The sequence below is a fragment of the Cryphonectria parasitica genome (assembly GCF_011745365.1).
Source record: "Cryphonectria parasitica EP155 unplaced genomic scaffold M406scaffold_10, whole genome shotgun sequence".
In the NCBI taxonomy this organism is placed as follows: Eukaryota; Fungi; Ascomycota; class Sordariomycetes; order Diaporthales; family Cryphonectriaceae; genus Cryphonectria; species Cryphonectria parasitica.
This window is the reverse complement of record NW_024468918.1, coordinates 882,681-902,800: the sequence shown is the minus strand read 5'-3', so window position 1 is coordinate 902,800 and position 20,120 is coordinate 882,681. Positions and strand designations below refer to the sequence as shown.

Sequence of the window (20,120 nt, the reverse complement as noted above, 5' to 3'; positions counted from 1 at the left end):
AAATATCTAAACATTACTACTGAGCCAGACGCAACTTCATCACTGAAGCCAAACAATTAGCTAGAGTCGAATATTCAACATCAAGACAGGCTAGAGAGAAGTAGTATACTACTTACCAACATGGCCCTCAGTCCTTATAGTGTGCCACTCTAGATCAGATAAGTCTCTTTCCATGACACTTTCACCTGCTTGAACAGTGATTCGATGTATGAGGTGCTACATGGCAACTAGAAGTTTTAGATTGAGAGAAAAGTGAGGTCTAAGTTGACGAAAAATAAAAGTGGGGACAAAGTGCCTGTCAGTGGCCATGCATGCCATGGTGTTACTGCACAGCAGCACCTAAGGTGACCTAGCTACAGTAGTGCCCCTAGGAGACTTAGCGCCTCAGCCTTACCTCATAAACCTCGTCTGTGATCGGATTTACTTGATTTGCAAAGTACGTACCACACAGTGCATACACAAACATATCACAAGCCTACAGGACGGCAACACCAACCATGTACCTGTAGGTGCTTTTCCTGCCTTTACTTTCTTTTTCCCTTCTTCTCCTCCTTCATCGCTCGCAGGACTGCAGCACAAAGCAGCCATCGACCAAGCCAAGGCAAGCACTAGCTCAAGGTCTAATGCGAGATCGAAATCGAAATCGACATCGAGACCGCTGCAACTCGGATCGAGACCTCTGCAACTACCGACGCAAAGAATTGCCCACAGATATACACACCTCTGAACGATAAACACAGCCGCCCAACATGCCACCCAAGCGCATGACCGCCAACCCAGTCCGGCCGGGACGTCACTTCGCCGGCAAGCCCACCAACGCCTCCGACTCCGACTCTGACAACGGCAGCGATGAGGGTAGCAACAACGAGGCAGAGGCCGGTCCCCCTCAGCCCAAGAAACGCACCATTGCGCCCCCGCCCAAGGTCTCTGGACCAGGCCGCGTCATCTCGACCGGTGCTGCGAGGCCCGTGGTCGACGACGCGGCGCGCAGGGCAGCGGCCGCCAAGAGAGTCGCTGAGGTGGAGCGAAAAGCGAGGGAGGACGGCTTCGTGACAGAGAGCGAGGGCGAAGAATATGGGTCAGGGGAGGAAGAAGAAGGAGGGAGTGGAAGTGACGACGACGAGGAGGAATCTTCTGAAGAGGAAGAGAGCAGTTCTGAAGAAGAGACACGGCGCCCCGTGATGGTCCGCCCCAAGTTCATATCCAAAGCCAAGCGAGAACAACAAGCCGCTGCACGCGGCGAGGATGAAACAGGGAAGGGAGACAACGAAGAAGAACAAGAAGAACAACGCCGGCGCGCCGACGCCGACGCCCTCGTCGAGGAGCAGATCCAAAAGGACCTTGCGGCGCGCGCGGCAGGCAAGAAGCACTGGGACGACTCCGAGTCAGAAGGCGACGAGGTTGACGACACGGACGACGTGGACCCGGCGGCCGAGTACGCGGCATGGCGGCTGCGTGAGATCAAGCGGATCGTGCGGGCGCGCGAGGCCATCGAGGCCAAAGAAAAGGAGATCGCCGAGAAGGAGCGCCGCCAGAACCTGACCGAGGAGGAGCGCCGCGCCGAGGACGACGAGGTCATCGCCAGGCAGAAGGAGGAGAAGGACGCCAGGGGCAAGATGGGGTACCTGCAAAAGTATTACCACAAGGGCGCCTTCTACCAGGACGAGAGCGAGAAGAAGGGCCTGGACAAGAGGGATCTCATGGGCGCCAGGTTCGCTGATGACGTGCGGAACCGGGAGCTGCTGCCGCAGGCGCTGCAGATGAGGGACATGACCAAGCTGGGCAAGAAGGGCGCGACCAAGTACAAGGACTTGAAAAGCGAGGATACGGGCCAGTGGGGGCGGTTTGACGATCCGAGGCGCCAGAGGAGCGAGTGGGATCGCTACGGAGATGGTGACGATAGGAGGGGTGGTGGTGGCGGCGGCGGCGGAGGTGATTATGGTGGAAAGGGTGCAAATGCCATGCCTCTGGGAGAGAGAAAGGAGCCGAGAAATCGATCGAGGGAGGACAGGGGCGGCAGCGGCAGCAGAGGCGACAACGGGAGGAGAGACAGGTCGGGATCGAGGTCACCGAGAAGACGAGACAGATCTCGATCTCGATCACCCAGGCGTCGTGACCGCCAAGACTACAGAGACAGTCGCAAGAGGAGCTACTCGCGCGACAGGGACAGGTACGAAGACGACAAGCGCCGTAGGGTGGACGCCAGGTAGAGAAGATGATGGATGAACGAACATCCTCGTGCATTGCTCATTAGAGAAGGCAGCAGAAAGATACCCAAAACCGTGGTGTTTACTTGTTTGCTGCCTCTGTCTTCCCCCACCTCTCTCTTCTTCCCCATATTCACAACGTGCTCAGCTGCCTGCCCACCTCCACCTCATTATATCCTGGTCATTTCCACCCTCGCTCGGTCGTAAATCTTATGGGCCATCATGCTCTCACCACTGTCCTCTATCTCAGACAGTGATGGCGGATACAGAGACAATCGGGCGTAGGTCCCTGCACCGCGACGTTTGGACAGATATCCTGGGTTAATGACAAGGACACTCTCGACAACCTGTGGAGCGATTCATTGTCAGCAGCCGCACTCATCCCCCCAAGAAACCAGCATGTATCAAGTTTGCAACATTACCTTTGCGAAAGGTGGCAGGGCACTCGGCACAATCAACACATCCGGTCGCCCCCCGACCATCTCGCCCAGCTTCAGATAGCTCACATCCAACATTGCTCCTTCCTGCACGCCCTCTGCCGTACCGGTCTTGGGATATCGGCCTCGGTCCATCGGTGGATACACAGGGAAATAATGCCGCTGCTCGATCAAATATCTCGACAGTCTGGCCAGCAGATCCGTTGTCGGTGCGGGCCGGCTGACGACCTCCTCGCCCTTGAGCTCCCACAGGACGTCCTGCGAGGATATGGCAAGGACCATCTCGTTGATGGAAAGGGTCATGGGGTTTCCCACGATCTTGACGGACTTGTGCAGGCCAAGTTCCTTCCTGGGGAAGGCATCCTGCGGCCATGAGACGTGCTTGTCGATGATGTCCCGGGTCGAGGGGACAAGCAGGATGGTTACGTTTGGGTTGGCAGCCACTAGGCGATTGAGCGCAGGCGAGATCATGTACTTGAACGCGGTGGCCATAGTGGCCGTGTCGGGATCGACGGTCGCCTCTTCAGGTAGATCGAAGTCACCAGAGGCGATCAGGGGGTGGTCGACATCAATGAACGGCCCAGTGAGAACAAGGGCATCTGCGTAGCTGTCGGCAGCGACAGTGCATAGCTGGTGGAGGGGCTCAAAGTCGAGGTTATCATCTGCCGTGTAGGGGCCCGCAGCGTATATGATGTTGAGCGGCATCGGCTCACTATCTGTGTCCATGGCATCTGGACCTCCGAGGAGCTTCTGCCGATGGGCAGACAGGGCTGAGGGGGAGGATGCGGCATTGGGCAGCAGGGGAATCTCGAGAACCTCTGTGACAGTAAAGTTGTGGCCTGAAGTGTTGCTGCCCCGGAGCGCGACGATCTGGCCCGGGAAGAACTGGTACTTCTTGATCTTGTCCATGTTGAGCGGTATGCGCAGGCCACCACCTGTCCGTCTCGAGGTCTCGAGGACCAAGGACGCGGCGTTGAGCCTGCCCTCGAGCGAGTCCGAGGCGATTCGTCCAACTGCTACAATCTCGGTCGTGCTCTGGGTCGCGGCGCTCCCGAAAGCATCGTCCTCCAGCTGATGATGGTCTCTGACCATTTTCAAGAAGTCGTCTATCCGGTCGTCCAGTATCTCGGACGCTTCTGACAGCTTCATGCCCAGAGGCTTGTAGGTAAGCTTCTTCTGATCTGATGCGGCGGTCAGCTTGATGCGTGGTTCCCCAAAGGGTGCGATCGGATGCTCGGCGGCTGGTAGTTGGCTGTTGAGCACTTCGATGACCTCCCCGGGGTTCTGTCGATCGTTGAATGAGGATGGTCTACAACACCACGTCAGAACCTGTTCGTCTTCTAATGATAAAACACCATAAGCAAGCTGGAGCAGGCATGGCAACACCTACGGCAGTGCACCCATCGAGTCAAGCTGCTCCTTCAAGTTGGGCGACTTGTGGTCTGGTGAGCTACCGGCGTGCTCCGACTTAACACGAGAAACAGGAGTCTCCTTTTTCTTGGTCGCGCTCTTCCTCGCCGTTGCTGGAGTACCTGGAATCAACCCATCGATCCTAAGGGTAAGGCGTCAGCACACCAGAGAAAAGCTGTCGTGAGTTACCCGTACATGACCAAGACTGACTCACATGCCAAAGACATCGCCGCCCCTGTTTGCCATTCGCGGTGTTGCACCCGTCCGCCTCTCCGACTTCGTGTGCACCTGCGTCCGGGTGGTCTTTTCCAGGGCATCCTGCAGGTCCTGTTTGAAGGCATTCATCCTCTCGAAGGAAGGCTGTGTCTCATTCATGTCCAGCTTGATGCAGTATGACTCCCACTTGAAGTACAAGTCCTCGGGCGACAGGTTATGCAGCCTCATGATGGACTGCATCTCAACGACGACATCCTGCCCGAGGCCCTTGTCTCCAGCACCAAAGCGCTCGTTGAGCTCTGCCACTGTCGAGTTCGCCATCCTCTCCTGCCTGTCCTTGTTGTCTATATCGAGAGAGGGAAATGATCCGAGATAGTGGTGGTGTTATCTGGTGGGAAGTGGTAAGCGGTGGACTGAGACACGGTTTTGTCAGTCAGAATATTGGTGGTGACCTTCCTTCCTTCTCCTGCTTGTTCCCGATTTCGAAATGAGACGCGTCTTGACGCGTTTTAGGGTTTAATGGAGGGGAGCCCGGTTAGCGGTGCTTATCGATACGCCAGGTCTCTGATCGTGGGTAGTACTGTAGGGCAAATCCCCCCCCCCCCCCCACTTCCCCCTAGCTTAGTTTCTTGGGTCCCCTGGAAATCTACAGTTGAGCGTTCCACTGGAGTACTACTGGGTACTGTGGTACATAGTCCTTGCAGCAGTATTGTACCAGAACCACAGTACCCCAGTACCTATTACCACGAGCACCACGGATCCACCCGGCGCCGACATCTCATTTTCATTATCCATCCTTCATCAACGAACTTCTTGTAAATGTGGCTTCATGATATAGCAGAAGGCGGAAGAAGACATTATCTATAACCCCCTTAGCCTCCCTTCGGTGCTCTCCTCTCTGTCTGACCAACGTTTTATCCTCATACGTACAATCCTTCTTCTCCTTTTCTCTTCTTGTTCTTCGCCTCTCTTCGAAATAATGGCAGCAGATGCCACCGCCACCAAGCCTGCGATGCTAAAGGTTCCCCTCGAGCACCCGACAGAGGCCAGCAGGCCCAAGCCCGCACCCGAGCTCACCGAGGAACAACAACACAAGTATGACTGGCTCCTCAACCAGGTGAAATCATGGCACACCCCTGACGCGGGCGTCAACATCCCCAAAAACGCACCGTCGGACCTCACCGAAGACGAGAAGTTCTGGCTCACGCGGGAGTGCCTTCTACGCTACCTGCGCGCGACCAAATGGAACCAGGCGCATTCGGAGAAGCGGCTGATTGACACGCTTCTGTGGCGGCGCGAGTTTGGGGTATACGACAAGCTGACGTCCGAGCACATCTCGCCCGAGAACGAGACGGGCAAGCAGGTCATCCTGGGCTTTGACAACGAGGGCCGGCCGTGCCAGTACCTCAACCCGGGGCGGCAGAACACGGCGGCCAGCCATAGGCAGGTGGAGCACCTGGTGTTCATGCTGGAGAGGACGATCGAGCTCATGCCGCCGGGCCAGGAGACGCTGGCGCTCCTGATCAACTTCAAGTCTGGGTCGGGACGCAGCGGCAACACGTCGCCGCCCATCAGCCAGGCCAAGGAGGTCCTACACATCCTGCAGACGCACTACCCGGAGAGGCTGGGCAAGGCGCTCATCATCAATATGCCCTTCCTGGTCGTGGGCTTCTTCAAGATCATTAAGCCGCTGCTGGACCCCGTCACCAAGGAGAAGCTCAAGTTCAACGAGGACATGAAGACCTACGTCCCCGCCGAGCAGCTGTGGACCGAGTTCAGCGACGGCGCCCTCGACTTTGAATACGACCATGCAGAGTACTGGCCTGCGCTGATCAAGATGTGTGACGAGAGGAGAGACGAGCAGAAGAAGAGGTGGGCCCAGGGCGGCAGCGTCATCGGGGAGTCAGAGGTGTACCTGAGGGGGGCTGAGGGGGCAAAAGGGGTGCAGGGCGCTATCGGGGAGGCGAGCGATCTAGTTCAGGAGAAACTGGCCATCTCGGACTCGGATGCTGAGGACAAGGCAAACACCACGGCGGAAGTCGTCGCAGCAGCTTAGAATATGCAAGGCCTTCTCTCCTGGAGGAAACGACGTACACAACGCCGGAGGGGCATGACCGACCTTTTCATGTGGATTCATTTCTTTCCTTTCTTTTTTTTAGACTTGTACATACATGGAAGATATATAATGTAATAAGAATAGAAAGAAAAGGAGATAAGAGAGTTACAACCCCCCCCCCCCTTTTTTTTTCTTTCCCTCCTTTCTTTTCCCTCTCCTGATTTCCCAAAAGGCACGAATAAGTACTTACTTAAGTAGCTATTCAAAATCATTCAGAAGAAAGAGGGAATGAGATACAGGGGGAATAGTGAGGTGCCCATACAAGTACCATGTACCATGTTCTACTGTAGACCACAGCAGCAGTGAACCCTCTTATCTCGATAAGCCACACCACCTGCACCTGCACCTGCGGGAGAGCATGTGCAGTGCTCCAAGTGTCTCGGCAAACAATCATCAAAGTGCATTTACTTTTTTTCTACACCACCACAAGAGAGCAATTGGCGACACCCTCCACACAAGAAACACACTGCACACCTCTACGCACAACATGTCGAGTATACCGCCGACGCCCAAGACAGCCGCCACAGTGCCCGTCGCAGCAGCCGTAGCCAGTGGCCTGCGGTATCCCACCAATGGCAAGACCATCTACTCGCGAACCCTGAACAGGACGAGAACGTCGGAGCTGAGCCAGTCGAGCTTCGCCTACCTATTTTCTGAGATGGTCAGCTATGCGCAAAAAAGGGTGACTGGTATTCAGGATCTGGAGAAGAGGTAAACGCCCAGCCCTCCTTCCCCTCCCCCTCCGGCCGGGGGGCCCACCATCCTCTTCTTCCCCTTGTATGAGAATGTACAGAAGGAGAGAGCTTGAGGCTGACAGACATCTTCTTGTCAAACTATATAGGTTGAACCTTCAGGGCCACCCGATAGGCCTCAAGCTCCTCGACCTCCTCCTCTACCGCGAGCCGCCCCGCAGCCAGCTGCGCCCCCGGGACATCATCACCCTGTTGCACCTGATCAAGATCCAGATGTGGACACACCTCTTCGGGCGCCAGGCCGACCGCCTCGAGAAGTCGTCCAACCCAGAGACGCCAGACGAGTACATGATCATCGACAACGAGCCCCTGGTCAACGCCTACATCAGCGTCCCGCGCGAGATGTCCCAGCTCAACTGCGCCGCGTACGTCGCGGGCATCATCGAGGGCATATGCGACGGTGCCGGTTTTCCTGCTAGAGTCACAGCCCATAGCGTTGGTGGCCAGCAAGCCGCGGCCGAGGGTACAGGGGCGGAGGCTGGGGCTGCAGTGCAGGAGATGTGGCCTGGCAAGACGGTGTTTCTGGTCAAGTTTGCCGGGGAGGTCTTGGAGAGGGAGGCGTATCTAGGGTTGAACAAGTGAACAAGTGACGGGAGCATTGTGGGGGCAGTCTTTTGCATCTGCCTGGCTTGGTTGATCTACACTATTACTTGTTTCATGCATGGCACGGCGTTAAGGGGTATAGTCTTCTTCCTGGACTTGGTGTTGGGACTGGAAAGCAGGAGAAGGCGCTTTTTGTCAGTGAGCTCGATAGAGCCGGCCATCCATAGCGACGGCACGATGTGAACCGTGGGCACATACAAGGGGAAGTGCGCATCAAAAGGGGAGAACGAAGGTCTCTCGTATTAGAATATAAAGAGACGCCATACGCCCTCTTATTACTTCAGTCAGGGTAGGAAGAGATATCGAGACCGGCATATAGATATAGGTTCCCTCCAAGACTGGCACAGGACAAGACAAAGCAGGGCGACGTAACAGAGACCACACACCACCATGATGAACGCCAGCTATGCCGACAAGAACAACAACCACAAAGAAGAAGAACAAAACAAAATCACCGAGGCAAACGACTAGGTGCCTTGCCCGCCTGCACCTGGCCCGCCCGGCCAATACCCTTCCAAACGCCCGCCTCAGGCCCCTTGCCCATCAGCTCCCCCAAGCCATGATCCCGCCACGCCGGCTCACGCCTCGCCTGCGTAGCCTTCTGGATGCCAAACGCGGCATGCTGGTCGGGTACCACGTCGTCCTCGTCCTCTGGGTTGACGGGTTGGTGCTGCGCGGGGACGTAGATGTCGTCCGCGGGCAGCTTGTCGCGGCAGAACTGCTCGAGCAGGTCGGCGTCGCGCGGACGGTGGAGGTGGATCTGGGTGTGGAGGCCGTCCTTGTTCTTTGTGTGTGTGTGAGCGATAAGGAAACCAGACGGGGCCATGCATATGAGATGATGAGGTTGAGAACGTCTGGGGGATGAGAGTCAGGGTTTATTTACCATGATGGCAGACCGTGACCAGTCAACCTCCTTGTCTGTTGATTTTATTTTATGCGGATGATATATGCAGGTTGAGATGATAGGAAGCTGCTGCTTGTCCTTTCTAGGCTGCACTTGTTTGTTGCGATGTTGTTGAACACTCTTGTAAGTTGTTGTTGTTGGCAGTGAGGGCTCGATTGTCTCTAACAAGATGATGGCCATAACCCGAACCCTTGGGCATGTCACTCCATGTACTCGCTACATATTTTAAGCATGTTGTCAACCCTCTCTCTATGGTTGCAAAGAGATATATAATTCTAGAATCAAAGAAAGTGAAAGAAAAGGAGAAGAACATCCCAAGTCGGAGTCTAAAAATGCAGAGGATTGTGTCAGGCACTATATGGACATTCCTTCTGCTGCGTAGCCTACAAATTCTGAGTATCATTGCACAGGTCTAGATAAGTGGAAAGGAAGAGACGGGTATCATCACGACACTCTCACGCGTTTTGCTTCGTCCCGATTACATTGTAGTCAGCCTGCGTGGGTCTCCTCACGTAGATCCTCGATCCCGTCCAGCCAGGTACTATCGAAACCGACTCTTCCCATTAGTTGGTAGGATCTATCAAGACCTTGCAAAAGGAACCGAACCATTCTCTCATCTCAAACGTCAGACGAAACACATTCTCCCCAGTGGTGTGAAGGTGCTACGATTCATCCCATGTCACAAACCAATCACTCGCCAAAGATTCGGCTTGCTGCTGCCGACTGTCAAGTCTCCTAGAACAAGTCATTTTGGAATCATGATAACATGCCATTTAGATAGTTCCTTTTATATAAAAAATTGATAATAAAAAAATACAGTCCCCTTGTATGACTATTGACCCTGGTCTGAGGAGAAAGAGGGATAGAGAGACAGCACCCATGGAACCATCTGCTGGGGCGTCCTGATCAAGCCAGCCATTGTAGGGCAACCCATGTGGTACGAGAAACGCCAGAGATTATGCAGCCTTGTTCCTGTATGAATTGGTGGTCGTCATGCCGGCCCCGGTGATCGGGAGCCAGTGTCTTCGTTGTGGATCAATCCGGGAAAGCAAATGCTGTCGTTGATCATCTCATGCAGCCTGCGACGTTGTCACTGCCACCGCGGGGGCATCACTATGCGTCCCATTCGCACCATCCCCGTCGATCGACTCTTCTTCTGGCACCGTCGAGATGGGCGTGGCAGCCTCGGCAGCGAGCGCCTTCTCAGCGGCAGCCTTCTCGACAGCCACCCTCGCGTTGTGAGAATCCAGCACGGCTTTCAGCTCCGGAGGCGGCTCAAAGCCGGGGTGGTCGCAGTGCCTCTTATAGAAATAGTTGTCGGGCTTGGGTGTCAGCTCTGGAGGCAGCTCGCCCAGCACGCACTCAAGCAGGCCATCGATGGACTTCTGTTTCGACGAGTCGCGGTGCCAAATGGTGATCAGGTGGGAGTTGAAGCGGACCGAGAGGCCTACGCCACAAATTTGGTCACCTGTATCCAGTCAGTCGGTCGGTCTACCAGTCACGAGCATTATAGAACGCCGTAGTATCAAGGACAAAGAAGATGAGAATCTTACCCTCGGCCAGGGCAGCCTGCAGCTGCTCTCCGATGGCCATGAGTTGCACCCTCGTCCAGAAGTCGGGCCCGTTGTTCTTGCCCACACGGAAAGTCCAGCTGCCGCCCAGGATGTTGCGCCTGTCCTCCCATATAGGCCTGAAACCCTTCTTGAACAGGTAGATGGACTCGCGCATCTTGATCTGGTCGACGGGTGTGTTGTTATTGTAGCGCCAGAAGTCCTGGACGGACTCAATCAAGATGTCGAGCTCCTCGAGCTGGGCCTGGTAGTTCTGCCCATCATCGGTCTTCTTCTGGTCCTTTTGCTGCCTGTACTCCGGAAAAGAGAGAAGAGCGTTTGAATTAGCTACCAGTTCTGCTTTTACGCCATAATGCGGACGTACACACACACACACACACACACACACACACACACACACTTATTCATAACACAAAGATGCAGCTGGATTGGGGTAGCAGACATACCGATCAAAGTAGACGTTCCACACGTGCTGGGTGGGCAGAGGCCGCATAGCCTTAAGGAAGCCAAGCTTGGAGTCGGCCCTTTGCTCGGCGGGGGAGTTCACGTTGGGCGAGTTCGGGTCCTGCGCCTGGGAAAGGCCTGAAAGACCTCGAGTGAACATGCTCAAACTGGGCCTGGTTGCCATGGTTGTGAGAGGGCCGAGGCGCGGCGAAGAGATGCAGAGAGGTGGGCGGTAGGAGTAGAAGTAGTCTGTCGTTCACTGACTGACTGGCTGACTGGCGTCCAAGAGGAACGGACAGACAGAATGCGAAGGGGGTCGCGAGAATGGGCTCTCAAGGGCTCTGATGAGATAGGACGGCCGCAGGTGTGGAACAGGCCAGAGGCTTTGTGTGCCGGTATGCTCGACCTGCCTGGCCGAGTGATGTGATGTGATGTATAACTTGGAACAATACGCGAGGAGGAGGAGCAGGGGTGCAGGCAAAACGAAGCGGCAGTCAGGTCAGCAGGAAATGGGTTGCTGAACCTGGACAGGAGAAGAGGGTCGGGCTCGCAGAACGGGTCACCTCAACGTAGAGAGGGAGAGAATAGGAGACGGAGTCGGTTCGAGGTTGATGGTCGTCGAAGCTGTTGTCCCTGCAGAGTGCATACGGCGGGCAACAAGAGGGAGGAACCGCAGGACAGGCTGACTGACAGGTCGGCTAACAAGGTCTGTATGTATGGTCGTCGACAGGGGACGGAGATCGTAAGAGGGGCAGACCTCCCAGGTGGGTTGGGTTGTGCGAGGTTGCACCGTGCTGGGCTGTTCTGATAGTGGTCAGTAAGTAAGTTTGAAGGACTTCTTTAACCAGTGAGAGACAGGAGATACCGTGCGTGTGCGTGTATGTGTGCCGTGTCCGATATCCAACGTGCAGCGGCAGCGGCAGCAGCAGCAGCCGTGATAGGCGGAGATGGTGTGGGCTTGGACGAGGGGCCAAACGAGGGGCCAACGAGGTTCGTTTGGGACACGAGCAAGTAAGAAGCCATCGGGTGGAGGGGGGGGGCGGGGTTGATTGGGCCTGAATCCTTGAAGGAGGGGCCCATAGTGGTGCTACATACTACTCTGGTACGTACTATAGCACTATGAGCTTAACTATGAAGTTAGGGGTAGCACACGGTAGGTACTTAGTAGCTGTCTCTCTCATAGAGCACCTATGATGAGTACTATGGTAGAGGCTCCTGGGCTAGCTATAGCACCATGGCCCCTGTAGCCAGTGAGACAAGATAGGACAGGGGTTTGATGGCTACTCGTTGCTTTAGGGGGAGGGCAGCACCGAGCAGTAAGTATTTTCTTCGTGGGCGGCGTATTTCCGTTTGTCTGAGATGACCGACTGACTGACTGACCAATAAGCAAGAAAACCAAAAGCAGAAGCATAAAGGAGAATATCTGCAATTGAGTTGGTTGTTCCCCAAGATGTGTTCGTGATTCAGTCATCACTGCTTCTGAAACCACAGCCCTCCGCAAGGCCTGTGGTGTGTACTGTACTGGAGGGAGTGGTCCCTAGTGCTGGGTTTACCCTCTTACCATAGTGGTCGCTAGGGTGAGTGCCCGGCCGCCGCACCGGCCCCAGGGCCTCTCTCTCCCCCGTCCCTTGACCGCCGCGGTTCAAAAATAGATAGACTACTCATTTACCATCTTGCAAGGTCCCTTGAAAGGAAGGAAATGAGCGGTAACAGAGACATATTCTCTCCGCCCCTCTACTAGTCAGTCTCTTCATCTGTCTGTCTATCTAGTACTCTGAGTCCATCCATTCTCTACAGGAAGAACAACTTCTTGTGTTTCTTTGAGAAACTTGGTCTGCGGATTCGTAAATGCAACTGTATGTACTGTGTGTACGTACCTACCAAAGCAGGGCTAGCCTAAGGAAACATGGTTGTTTTTGGTTGGTGACTGTACAGCACAATTTACTTACTGACATGGTAGAGCTGTCAAGTCAAGAGGGTAGCTAAAGGACCATAGTACACAGTCAGCTATGGTCTGTTCCAGAACAAGGTTGGCCTGTGGGCCAGTCTACAAAAGACGGATCCAAACATAGGAACCGACTAATTCCCTTTCCCTCTCCAGTATGTTCCATTGTTTCAATACACCACCCTTCTCGAACCGGGAGACCTGTTTGACCAGCCAGACCAGTCAGGCCAGGCCAGACCAAGGCCTCCAAACATGTGCTGACAGATTTCTGTGGTTTGATGATGATGGCCCTGAATAATTTATCCCCCAGAGTCACAAAAAAGAAAGAAAGGTAAAAAATAAGAATGAAAAAAAGGGTCCACACAAAGCATCGCCAGCCTCGAAGCATGGGACCGAGAGAGATGAGGGATCCTCCTCTGACCCTACCGCCAGGTCAAAGCAGCCCCATGTCAAATCAATGTCGATAATACCCCGAAGCCAGCCTCAAAATGCCCCGTGCGTGAGCTTTTTGCGCTTCTTGGCTCTGGCTCTCTTTTTCTCTCTATTGCAGCCAGGTAAGGCCAGCCCTTGCCTCGCTTCCATTGTCTCCCTCATCTTGTAGATATGACCTTTGAATCCGGCCCTCTCCTTTTCTTTATTTTATTTTTTACCTGTTCCCCTTCTCCTTCTCCACCTCCTCTCCTGCCTTCAAGTCTCTCGTCTCTTGTTTGCAGTTTCCGTTCCCAGCTCCCAGCTGTAGAAGACCTGCCCAGTTGAGTAGAGCTGCATATCCGCCGTCGCAACCACCAACCAGCCTCGTCTCTCTCTCTCGGTGTGCCCGGTTCCGGTCCGCCCATTTGACTACCAACTTCCGCCTAGTTCGGACGCCGAAATCCCACCGGTCCCTAGTCACGGTTTAGTAGTCGAGTATAGATTCATATATCTATCAGCCACCGCCCCTCCCACAAACTAGCACGAACGACAGCATTCTACCCTCCAAAGTATCGACTGTGAACAAACCTGCCCTGTTCAATTTCGAAAACATACAACAAAACGCTTTGGAACCTCAACAACTCTCTTGTTCACTGTCTCGGACACAAATACAGACCAGCACTTACACACACGCACCTCGAGTCAAACATACTCACGTGCACCGAACCTGTCATCTGCCCGACGCCGTCTCTCCCTAGCCCTGACACCCTTCGCCCTATGACACTTTTATACATCTTGCCAACCTAGCTTTTTTTCCTTCTTCTTGTTCTTCTTGCAGCGTCTCCATTCTCCAAGGTCAACGTCTCGCACTACACAAACACAAGAGTCGACGACTTCTGCACGCACAGACTGCGAGATCTTCATCTCTACAAACCTAGCGACCACACACTGTCCGCCCCTCCTCCTGCTCCGAGACCAAGACCAACAACACTCTTCGCCAAGATGCCTCGTCGCTCTCGCGCCAGTCGTTCCTCCTCTTCCTCCTCCTCTCGCTCCGCCCAGGTTGCCCAGCGCAGGATCATCCGGCTCGGCAAAGCCCAGATGGACGAGCTGCGGGCCTACCGCGCCGACCCAGACCAGTTCTACCGCCAAAAGGTCGACCGCGAGTGTGAAGAGATCAAGCGTAGCTTTTACCAAAAGCACAAGCGCAACAGGATCTTCCTCCGTGTGCGATCCCGCTCCCAGTCGCAGTCCTCCCAGGTCTCTGACCTGTAATCTTCTCTCTCTCTCTTTCCTTTCGTCTCTGGTACGTTTCCCTTGTTCAGGTTGGGCCCCCCCCCCTTTTTTTTTTTTGGAAACAAACCAGCAGCTAACATGTACTTTTTTCCCCCCCACCTAGATTTTTAATGTTCATTGTACAACACAAGACGAGGGCGGCATGATCCCCACGGCATCTATTGGCTGCGTCGGCAAGGCGTTCAGGGAAGCCGGGTCACACGGGTGATGTGATGTGATACTTGGTCTACCATCTTATAAGGAACGGAGTTTCTGGTTCATTTGGGGGGATTCTTTTTCTTTGCTTGTTTTTTCTGTCTCTTTTGGGTGTTATCTTGGGACCACCACGTCACTTTGCATGGCATTCATAGTGATCGGAGGGAGGCGTTGTGATTCTTACATGCACTTTATTGATTGGTATGGCGGCAAAGGCGTTAATGAGGTTACTCCAGTCGATACCTCTGTTCTTTCTCCATCTTAGGCATGCAGAACGGATAGATAGTCAGTTAACCAGCCAGTCTGAACCATTTCTGGTGGTATGATTGATATCTCAAGAATTCATAATATCAGCAAAAAAAACTCCAAGAGCATCAGTTTCCTCCCCACCTGCACAAGTCTTCTCCCGTACTTGAAATTTAGTTTACAAACTGTGTCACCAGTATGTGTACGTGGACACGTGCGTCTCGTCCCATGACTTCCATCTCTGCTAGCGGCGTCTCAATTGTCCACCAGCACTGATTCTCTCACAACAGTCACGACGCTTCTGCGTCACCAAGGAAAAGGGAAGAAGAAAAAAGAGAATCGAAGAAGTAAGGAGTAAGAAGTAAAGAATTGTTCAATTAATAAGCTCGCCTAATGCCCCACCCTAGAAACTCCGTAATAGGTCTCAGCAGACCAACGAGTTGGGTATCTCCCCTTGTTCGTTGTACTATTCACCAGACGCCTCCAAACCAAATGCTCCTATGCCCCATTCAGTGCATTTTGAGAAAAGATTTTCATCGCGCATCGCCGTTCACGCCGGCATCTCGTCCTCCTCTATCAGCCGGCCTAAGATGAGGCTCTGTATAACAAGCTCATCGCTCAAGACGCGGAGTTTCTTGAGCGGAGGCGCTGCAGACCCCCCACCGCCCTTTCTCTTCCTCTTCTTCCCGCCTGCTGAGAGCGGCACAGCTTCTGTGAATGGGTTGGTCGTACCAGCCATCTTCTCGTCGACATACACCCAATCAAATGGATGGCCCGCGTCCTCCATCGCTCTGAGCTGCTCCCTCGCCTCGGCCATGGTGTACACCCTAGAGAGCGAAGCACCCAGGACCCGCGCCAGGAATATATAGGGTGCCTTCCTACTCTCGTCGGCACGTCCCATGACCACGAGAATCCGTGACTGGTTGAGAAGTTGTGGCCGGTACCGAATGACCTCCCTGAGCTTCGCCGTCGCGGCGTTGTAGGTCGGCAGGTTACGCGACCTTATCGCGTCGCCGAGGAAGGAGGAATTTCCAGCACAGAGGAGGTAGTTGGACCAGTCGACGAGCTCCTGCTTGCTTGTGCATGTGGTGATCCAGCGCTCGTGGATACAAGGGAGGCCAAGGGCGAGTGCCTGCATGTATTTGACCTTGCGCGAGTGGCCATCAGCAATGAGCGCTGTGAAGCCTGTCTCGCGAGCAGTCGAGACGAGCTCAATCTCGTCGTCAGGATGCGATGCTGGCGATGTAGTTTCGCAGTCCGTGCCCTGCGCCGAGGACGCCTCGAACAACTTGTCAAAACCATCCGTCAGAACCTTGCCCCCGGCCTGTTTGATCTTGTTCGTGATCTGCTCGGAGCGTGCTATTCTTGAGTTGTATTGTGCATCCTTCTCTCCCGCCTGTCTGGACTGGAAAGATATGGCGAAAACCATCCCTACAAAGAGCTTTGTTCCGTGGCCTATCTCCCGTGGAGCTGGTGGCGGGTTTTTCATGGAGGTTCTGCCAGACCTCGACAGACGCGTACTCTGCTCGAAAGTCGGTGTAATGGGCGACCTGGCCAGCTCGTCGGTCGACACAGATTCATTTGATGCGAACGACTTCCTGGTCTTTCTGGTCGACACCCGGGGCTTGCTTGGCATGGGGTTGGGGACAGCCCTCGAGCTCTTCAGACGGTGGGCTTTAGCAACCGCAGGAGAGCTCTGAACATCGTCCGTCAAGGACGGCGTGGCCCCAAGGCGTGGTGAATCGTCTGTGAGCGGGGTTGCCTTTTCAGAGTCAGACAGTGCTGGCGTTGTAGTCAAGCTGCTGAGAGACGATGTGGAGCTCGACCGTGGGGCTGGAGAGGTCGGCGGGGCGGTCACTGGAGCCGGATGAGGCGCTCCACGACGCCTTGCTCTGGTATTTAAGGCTGGCGCAGGGGGCGATGTTCCGACGTCACCACCTTGATCATGTCCGTTACCTTCTGAAGGATGGCCAGTAGCAAGCACAGTATCTGGAGGCGACGTACGGTCCTCTGGTTGTGGTTGACTCGGCGGCGTCCCAACCCGCGAAGACCTCCTGGATACAGCTTCCGAACCTGAGCGGGCCGGCGAACTCCGCAAGGCCATGCCACCAGTCTCAGATTCGAATGCTTCTTCTTCCTCCTCCTCCTCCGAAGAGTGGGGCACCGTATCATCTAATGGTCGAACATGCAGGTTCAGAGGACTCGTCTCAGGAACTTCATCCGTACGAGCTGCGCTTCCGTCTTGCTTGGCGTTTGCCTCCTCTTCTTGTACATTGGGCTCAGACGGAGCAGGAGCAGGATCCGTGTTCGGAATCATGGCCTCATTGCTAGAAAACCCCCCAAATGGGTCCAACGCATCATGTTCTGGCGCATAACCTTCTTCTAGACCGTCTGGCGAGAGCTGTGTAATGCCGTCCTGCAAGGGTTCAACGGCATGCTGAGTAGCCTCTACCGATTTCTGGGAGTCTCTCGTAGAGGATCCCTCACACTGGTCCAGGTACCTCTGAGCATCCGAGGCCAGCGGTGACTCATCCTGTCTTGTTGAGGGAACCACGACATCCTCTGCATTAGCAGGACGCAGCCGCTCGAACTTGATGGCCCTTAAGCTCTGTGCAGCTGCCGCTTTTCGTAGGGCCACAAGTTGGCGGCGGCGATACTCCTCATCGTTATCATCATCACTTTGGTCCTCACCAAGGCCACCTTCCGACCTAGCATGTGCCTGCGTAGGCTCCTCCTGCTGAGTATTGTGTATGGGCTCGTATACCTCAATGGGAGCCCTCCGTGGCGCAAAGTGAAATGTCCTGGACACCCTGTTGATCCTTGTCTTGTCATGCACTATGCGTCCCTGGTCCTCGGCCTTCTGCTCTTCTCCTTTCTGCTGCTGCTCCTCCTCCTCTTCATGATCCCCCTCGCCCCTGTCCTTCTCTTGCTGAGGAGAGATATCGTATTCCTCATCGTACTCCACAGGAAAGACCGGAAGACTGGAAGGAGCAATTGGTAGTGGCGAGGGTCCAACAAAAATCCTCTTGAGGGGCGATGGATTCGGAGAGATCGTGTTGAAAGGGCGGAGGTTGTCGGGAGAAGGGCGCGATGAGGTTGGGCTGAAGGTTGGTCTGTAGGCGGAAGAGAACTGGGTCTGCTTGAACATCTGGGAGCTGGCCATCAGCGACGCTGTTGCTGCCGCCCCGACCCCGGACAGGGGATTTCTCGGCGGTGCTGGCGTCTGGGGGTTCCCATGGAGGTGCTCAGGCGAGTCTGGGACGGAGTCCTGAGTGCCGCGGCGACCGAGGGCGCTGAAATCGAAATTGACGGCGCCGGTGTCTTGATCACTCAGGGTAACATTCTCGTTGGTGGAGGCAGGGGTATGATTGGGTCGCTGCGACAAGACAGCCGCGTCGAGAGGGTCGGAGGCGACGGGGTCGTCGGCGTGGCCAAGGTATTGCTCATAGCTCCTCCCATCGTTCGACTGCGTCGGGGATTGTGAGTACTCCATCCTCTTGGTGAGTGCCTTGCCTGAGCATGTGTGCGAGATCAGGCCCGTGCCTTTCTGATCGGTGGATAGATTGCTATTGCCGTTGGTGTGACCATGGCCTTCGTCGTCGTCGTCGTCGTCGTCGTCGTCGTCGTCATCACCTCTGGGGAGGATAGCAGGACTGCCAGCTCGGGCGCGAGGCGGGACACAGCCGGGGGTGCTTAGCGGATGACCAGGCGTCTCATCTGGCTGAGCTTGGCGCGGACTGCTGCTGCGTCCTGCAGGTTTGACGGTGCGATGTTGACGGACAGCTCGTCGAGATGGTCGTTGTGGTGGCTGGGAGGGAGGAGAGGAGATGTGACTGTCCGACGCGTCTGCGCCGCCTGTGATCCGAGCTTCCATGTCGCAATCCGGGCCGGCTGCAGAAGCGCGCCCAAGACCCCTGCGCAGGTCCTGGACAGTCGCATCGGCAGCGGGTTTCAGGCTCGTTAGGTCTTGTTCCTGTTGGTTGACAGCGGCCAGTCTGCCGCCGCGGGGCCCTGCATCTGCTAGACCTGCTCCTAGATCTGCACATGCACCTGAACCTGCACAGACACCCGCATTTCCAGTCGATTTAGACTTTGCAATTGACTCTGAAGATCTCGCGGTCGATCTCGCGCGTGTTGGCACCCGACCACCGAGAAACGTCTGCTTGACCTTGGCAGGCCTCGACTGCTGCTGGTCGTACTGGCACCGAATCAGGGCATCATCGACGTCCAGCGGCTGACCTGGCGAGCTGCTCCTCTCTCCGACGCCATGGACGCGATGCATGTAGCTTATGAGGGCCTGGCTATCCTGCGACTCGACCTCGCCAGCCATGGCCCGCCTTGCTGCCTCTGTCAGGCTCGTGGGGGCTTCTGGGGCCATCTTGACCGGTTGACGAGCATAGCGGCAGAGTCATGAGATGGGCCAAGAAGAAGAATCGTCTAGTAATAGACACGAGATCTCGCAGATGGGACGAGAATTACTTCTGTACGAGAGGAGGAGGAGGATCTTGAGAAGCTGGAGGGTGCAGCAGAGATGGCTACGGTACGCGGGGTCTGAACAGCCGCTGCTGCTCTTACCTCGGTGGAAATGACCCGTGGCGCCTAAAATCGCGTCTGAACAATTTGATTGATTGACTGGACCAACTGGTCGGATTGATTGATCCATTGATCGGATTAACCTGATGCATCTCCAATGGTGCTGATTGATGACGCCTGGCGCTGTGGACGCGAAAGCACGTGCTCGCGCAAGCAGCAAGGAGTAACCATCGAGGGTGAGACAGGGACATTCCCATTAGCCAGTTGGGCTATTATGGTGCATAGCGTTGAACATACATTGTAGTACCATAATACTAAGTAGCGGCACTAAACATGCAGGACGCGTTCATCGCAATTGCCATGTTTACATGGTAATCGTATATTGACCTCCTCTTCTCTCTGTGCCTCTTGCTCCTTATTTCCCGCGTGCTTCATTTTATACACATTTCATCCAACTTTTATCCTACCACGACAACGACATGACCTCCTCCTTCTTCTCCTCCTAATTCTACTACGTTCATTTAATACATACAATAATAGTGCTATGGTCGCAGCCTGCTGGTTCCCCCTCCACGTCTGAAACTTACACGAGATATAGTATTTTTTTGGGGTCACAACACGAGTACCACCTGCATACGACGCCACGTCTTGGATCCGTCAGAAACAACTCATCAACACAAGCTGCTTGTACACACACCAACACAGACCAAGGCGCAGTCATCATCCTACAAGGGTAGGCCCATGCGTCCGTTGCTCTGGCAAGTCCATCAGGAAGTGGATCCTCCTCACATCCTCCTCCAGGAGATCGACTGCACGCAACTCAACCAACCACCC

At 54.9% G+C, this 20,120-nt stretch overlaps 7 protein-coding genes across 7 annotated transcripts; 3 read left to right on the top strand and 4 right to left on the bottom strand.

The window, feature by feature from the left end:
- Nucleotides 1-2,377: 2,377 nt before the first annotated feature.
- M406DRAFT_343433 (DNA polymerase alpha, subunit B) lies at nucleotides 2,378-4,591 on the bottom strand (the record flags this gene model as incomplete). The annotated part of the gene is made up of 4 exons (XM_040921866.1): nucleotides 2,378-2,554; nucleotides 2,630-3,953; nucleotides 4,035-4,196; nucleotides 4,269-4,591. The coding sequence occupies 4 exons, from the start codon at nucleotides 4,589-4,591 to the stop codon at nucleotides 2,378-2,380; spliced, it is 1,986 nt and encodes a 661-aa protein (XP_040771297.1).
- A 658-nt stretch (nucleotides 4,592-5,249) lies between these two features.
- choline-7 (regulated by circadian rhythms/phosphatidylinositol transfer protein) lies at nucleotides 5,250-6,474 on the top strand (the record flags this gene model as incomplete). The annotated part of the gene is made up of 1 exon (XM_040915355.1): nucleotides 5,250-6,474. One exon carries the CDS (start codon nucleotides 5,250-5,252, stop codon nucleotides 6,324-6,326), a length of 1,077 nt encoding a protein of 358 aa, XP_040771296.1. The 3' UTR covers nucleotides 6,327-6,474.
- Nucleotides 6,475-6,873: 399 nt separating this feature from the next.
- Nucleotides 6,874-8,065, top strand: M406DRAFT_348568 (TRAPP I complex; the record flags this gene model as incomplete). The annotated part of the gene is made up of 3 exons (XM_040922402.1): nucleotides 6,874-7,097; nucleotides 7,228-7,594; nucleotides 7,634-8,065. 3 exons carry the CDS (start codon nucleotides 6,874-6,876, stop codon nucleotides 7,718-7,720), a joined length of 678 nt encoding a protein of 225 aa, XP_040771295.1. The 3' UTR covers nucleotides 7,721-8,065.
- A 230-nt stretch (nucleotides 8,066-8,295) lies between these two features.
- M406DRAFT_358591 (uncharacterized protein) lies at nucleotides 8,296-8,752 on the bottom strand. Its single transcript, XM_040923943.1, has 3 exons — nucleotides 8,625-8,752; nucleotides 8,393-8,525; nucleotides 8,296-8,342 (listed from the first exon to the last, which is right to left on the bottom strand). The coding sequence occupies exons 1-3, from the start codon at nucleotides 8,625-8,627 to the stop codon at nucleotides 8,320-8,322; spliced, it is 159 nt and encodes a 52-aa protein (XP_040771294.1). The 5' UTR covers nucleotides 8,628-8,752; the 3' UTR covers nucleotides 8,296-8,319.
- A 645-nt stretch (nucleotides 8,753-9,397) lies between these two features.
- On the bottom strand, nucleotides 9,398-11,281 carry M406DRAFT_324771 (translation initiation factor eIF4e). The gene is made up of 3 exons (XM_040919912.1): nucleotides 10,663-11,281; nucleotides 10,199-10,506; nucleotides 9,398-10,113 (listed from the first exon to the last, which is right to left on the bottom strand). Exons 1-3 carry the CDS (start codon nucleotides 10,842-10,844, stop codon nucleotides 9,716-9,718), a joined length of 888 nt encoding a protein of 295 aa, XP_040771293.1. The 5' UTR covers nucleotides 10,845-11,281; the 3' UTR covers nucleotides 9,398-9,715.
- Nucleotides 11,282-13,592: 2,311 nt separating this feature from the next.
- On the top strand, nucleotides 13,593-14,879 carry M406DRAFT_358589 (uncharacterized protein). The gene is made up of 2 exons (XM_040923942.1): nucleotides 13,593-14,322; nucleotides 14,416-14,879. Exon 1 carries the CDS (start codon nucleotides 14,019-14,021, stop codon nucleotides 14,289-14,291), a length of 273 nt encoding a protein of 90 aa, XP_040771292.1. The 5' UTR covers nucleotides 13,593-14,018; the 3' UTR covers nucleotides 14,292-14,322; nucleotides 14,416-14,879.
- A 232-nt stretch (nucleotides 14,880-15,111) lies between these two features.
- On the bottom strand, nucleotides 15,112-19,131 carry M406DRAFT_353854 (uncharacterized protein; the record flags this gene model as incomplete). The annotated part of the gene is made up of 3 exons (XM_040922791.1): nucleotides 15,112-16,499; nucleotides 16,758-18,726; nucleotides 18,820-19,131. 3 exons carry the CDS (start codon nucleotides 19,129-19,131, stop codon nucleotides 15,304-15,306), a joined length of 3,477 nt encoding a protein of 1,158 aa, XP_040771291.1. The 3' UTR covers nucleotides 15,112-15,303.
- Between the last annotated feature and the right edge of the window lie 989 nt (nucleotides 19,132-20,120).

What these genes read in the sequence shown, in the direction of transcription:
- M406DRAFT_358591 (XM_040923943.1), bottom strand. An exon ending in GCACCAACCCGTCAACCCAG is followed by an intron (nt 8,343 to 8,392) that starts AGGACGAGGACG and finishes TTTGGCATCCAG; the next exon opens with AAGGCTACGCAGGCGAGGCG.
- M406DRAFT_358589 (XM_040923942.1), top strand. Translation starts at nt 14,019, where the DNA reads ATGCCTCGTCGCTCTCGCGCCAGTCGTTCCTCCTCTTCCTCCTCCTCT.
- M406DRAFT_324771 (XM_040919912.1), bottom strand. Translation starts at nt 10,844, where the DNA reads ATGGCAACCAGGCCCAGTTTGAGCATGTTCACTCGAGGTCTTTCAGGC. An exon ending in TGGAACGTCTACTTTGATCG is followed by an intron (nt 10,507 to 10,662) that starts GTATGTCTGCTA and finishes TCCGGAGTACAG; the next exon opens with GCAGCAAAAGGACCAGAAGA. An exon ending in GCAGGCTGCCCTGGCCGAGG is followed by an intron (nt 10,114 to 10,198) that starts GTAAGATTCTCA and finishes GACTGGATACAG; the next exon opens with GTGACCAAATTTGTGGCGTA.